This window comes from Wasmannia auropunctata, unplaced genomic scaffold, assembly GCF_000956235.1.
Source record: "Wasmannia auropunctata unplaced genomic scaffold, wasmannia.A_1.0 LD335968.1, whole genome shotgun sequence".
In the NCBI taxonomy this organism is placed as follows: Eukaryota; Metazoa; Arthropoda; class Insecta; order Hymenoptera; family Formicidae; genus Wasmannia; species Wasmannia auropunctata.
This window is the reverse complement of record NW_012026922.1, coordinates 38,286-40,531: the sequence shown is the minus strand read 5'-3', so window position 1 is coordinate 40,531 and position 2,246 is coordinate 38,286. Positions and strand designations below refer to the sequence as shown.

Sequence of the window (2,246 nt, the reverse complement as noted above, 5' to 3'; positions counted from 1 at the left end):
TATATATATATATATATATATATGTATATACACATATCGTAAATATTGCACAAATGGATATGACAGCATATAATATAAAATAAATGCTTATAATTTTATACTTCATACAAAACTAGTGTTCAAGTAGATATGAAAATCTCTATTTCAAATATGTTTTTAAAAAAGTCATTTTTAAAACAGAAAAATGGAAGGATGCTTACGGGCCTTTCCTTGGGTATCTTTCCTTCAGCTTCCAATTTAGCACGGGCTTGTCGACGCTTTAATATCCGTCTGTATTGTTTAGCGTTCACATACAGCGGTTCTTCTTCAAGAAGTTCAGCATTAGGCAACGCTACTCTTTGGAACTGTGTTTGTCCGCTGTTACCTGGTACCATCTAATTACAAAATATGACACAATTAAGTAATTATTGTAATTAACCCTAGACTACCACACCTGGGTAAAATTTACCCGGACCATTTTTGAAGTGCGTGCCATTCCAACAGGGTTGAAGAAGTAGGGTCGCGATGTGGGGGGAAAAAATTTACAAGTGTCCTCTACAACCTTCCATCATAAGCCACGTCATTCCACTTGGTATTGCCATTCCAGCCACGTGTAAAATTCGACAATCGGTCTAATTCACTCGGTCAAATAAATGTTTTTTAAAGTGAAGTCATATAAGGTATTTTTCTTTTGAAAATACTCTTCTTTTAAAAACTTTACTTTTTTTTTATTCGCCTCTGAAAAGAACTGCGATGTAAAAGAAAAATTAGCCTTTTTCAAAAAAGATATAAAAGCTGATTTACATTTTTGCAAATTGTTTATGTCTTCCTTAAGATCTTTGAGTGTTACTATCCGTTCAGTCACCTTTCTTACTGTCTGGCGTATAGATTAAAAAAAAAAAGTTCTAAATTGATGCGTTTGAACCGAAGTTATGCAACAAAATAGGTAGGCCGGGTAAATTTTCCCCAGTGTGGTAGATTTGGGTGGCAAATATGGTGTAGTCTAGGATTAATAATGCTATTAATTATTCCTAATTCTCAAAAAGTTCATATATGTTAATAGAAACAATAACGACATATACACATAATATTATATAATATTATGATTATTGCAGGAATTAATATAAAATGTGTATATTTAAAATATACTTGATGTCTGATAATTATTGGCAGAACGCTCGTGGGTAAATAGAACGGACTGAATAGTAAAACCCCGTTACTATTTTGCGATTCTCTCACAATACTTAGTTAACGAGAAATCAATTTATAAAGCTCTACACGTCAGTGTACAATTCAGTAACAAGAGATCTGGCATTTACGATTTCTTGGCCAGCGACGTAATGGACGCATGTTAATTCGCAGATTTTTATAAATTAATTTCTCAATAACTATTGCGAGAGAATCATAAAATGAAATATAACTTTTTTTTATTTAGTTTAAGACGATGCTGGACAGCTTCATAAGCCTGACGTCGGACGCCAGGCTGAAACTGCTGCCGTTAGAAACCAACGAGGAATCACAGAGGGACTATTTAGATCTAAGTATTATCGGGGCTTCTTGTAAGTTCACCCGTTTCATCGCTACTACTAAGACGATGCTAACAGAACGGAATTATCGACACATTGCAGTTGTATGAATATCTCCAAATTGACTGAACGGAATTGAAAACCTTTTTATTAAGATTGAAGTAGACATAAAATGTAAATATGCTATACATAAATTTATATGTGAAAACAAAAAAAAATTTTTTAAATTACTTTCTACAGTCACGGCTGGATCTTGATGCCTAATAAATTATATATGAATTTTTAAATCCATTCTTCAGCCATTTAAACTACGCGCCGACTCAATTTCAGACTTTACAACGCAATCGTTAGCTAAAGCTGGAATAGTGAGATCACAATTTTCAATTCTCAAGGGGGTATTCTAGTGTAAAAAAAATTGATTTTTTTGCATATTCTTATAGTCTTAAAAATGTGTCTCTAAAATATTAAGAAATTCGTCAAATTGTCCGAGCTATGGAGGTTTAAAGACGTAGCCCCCGCGCGCGCCCATGCGGTTCGTCGCCCGTGATTCCCATGCGGTAGACGGATTTTTTGCGTGTCAGGTAGTATTTCTTTACGTAGCCAAATGATGTTATATATAGCTGAGAAAGGTATCCTGTACGGCCCTGGTATAGCTGACTAAGGGTAAGTTACTGAAATTACTCATTATCCACCTTGTAAACGCATGAGAAACTTTAAACGCGTTTTTCTCGAATTGACATT

At 34.2% G+C, this 2,246-nt stretch overlaps 1 protein-coding gene across 4 annotated transcripts in view; it reads right to left on the bottom strand.

The window, feature by feature from the left end:
- Positions 1 to 104: 104 nt before the first annotated feature.
- Positions 105 to 2,246, bottom strand: part of LOC105454948 (nuclear transcription factor Y subunit alpha) — a 7,243-nt gene continuing 5,101 nt past the window's right edge. For all 4 annotated transcript variants that reach the window (XM_011697933.1, XM_011697936.1, XM_011697934.1 and 1 more), the window contains exon 4: positions 105 to 374. In XM_011697933.1, the coding sequence (XP_011696235.1) occupies positions 120 to 374 (255 nt within the window). In that variant the 3' untranslated portion in view covers positions 105 to 119. The remainder of the gene's footprint in view (positions 375 to 2,246) is intronic.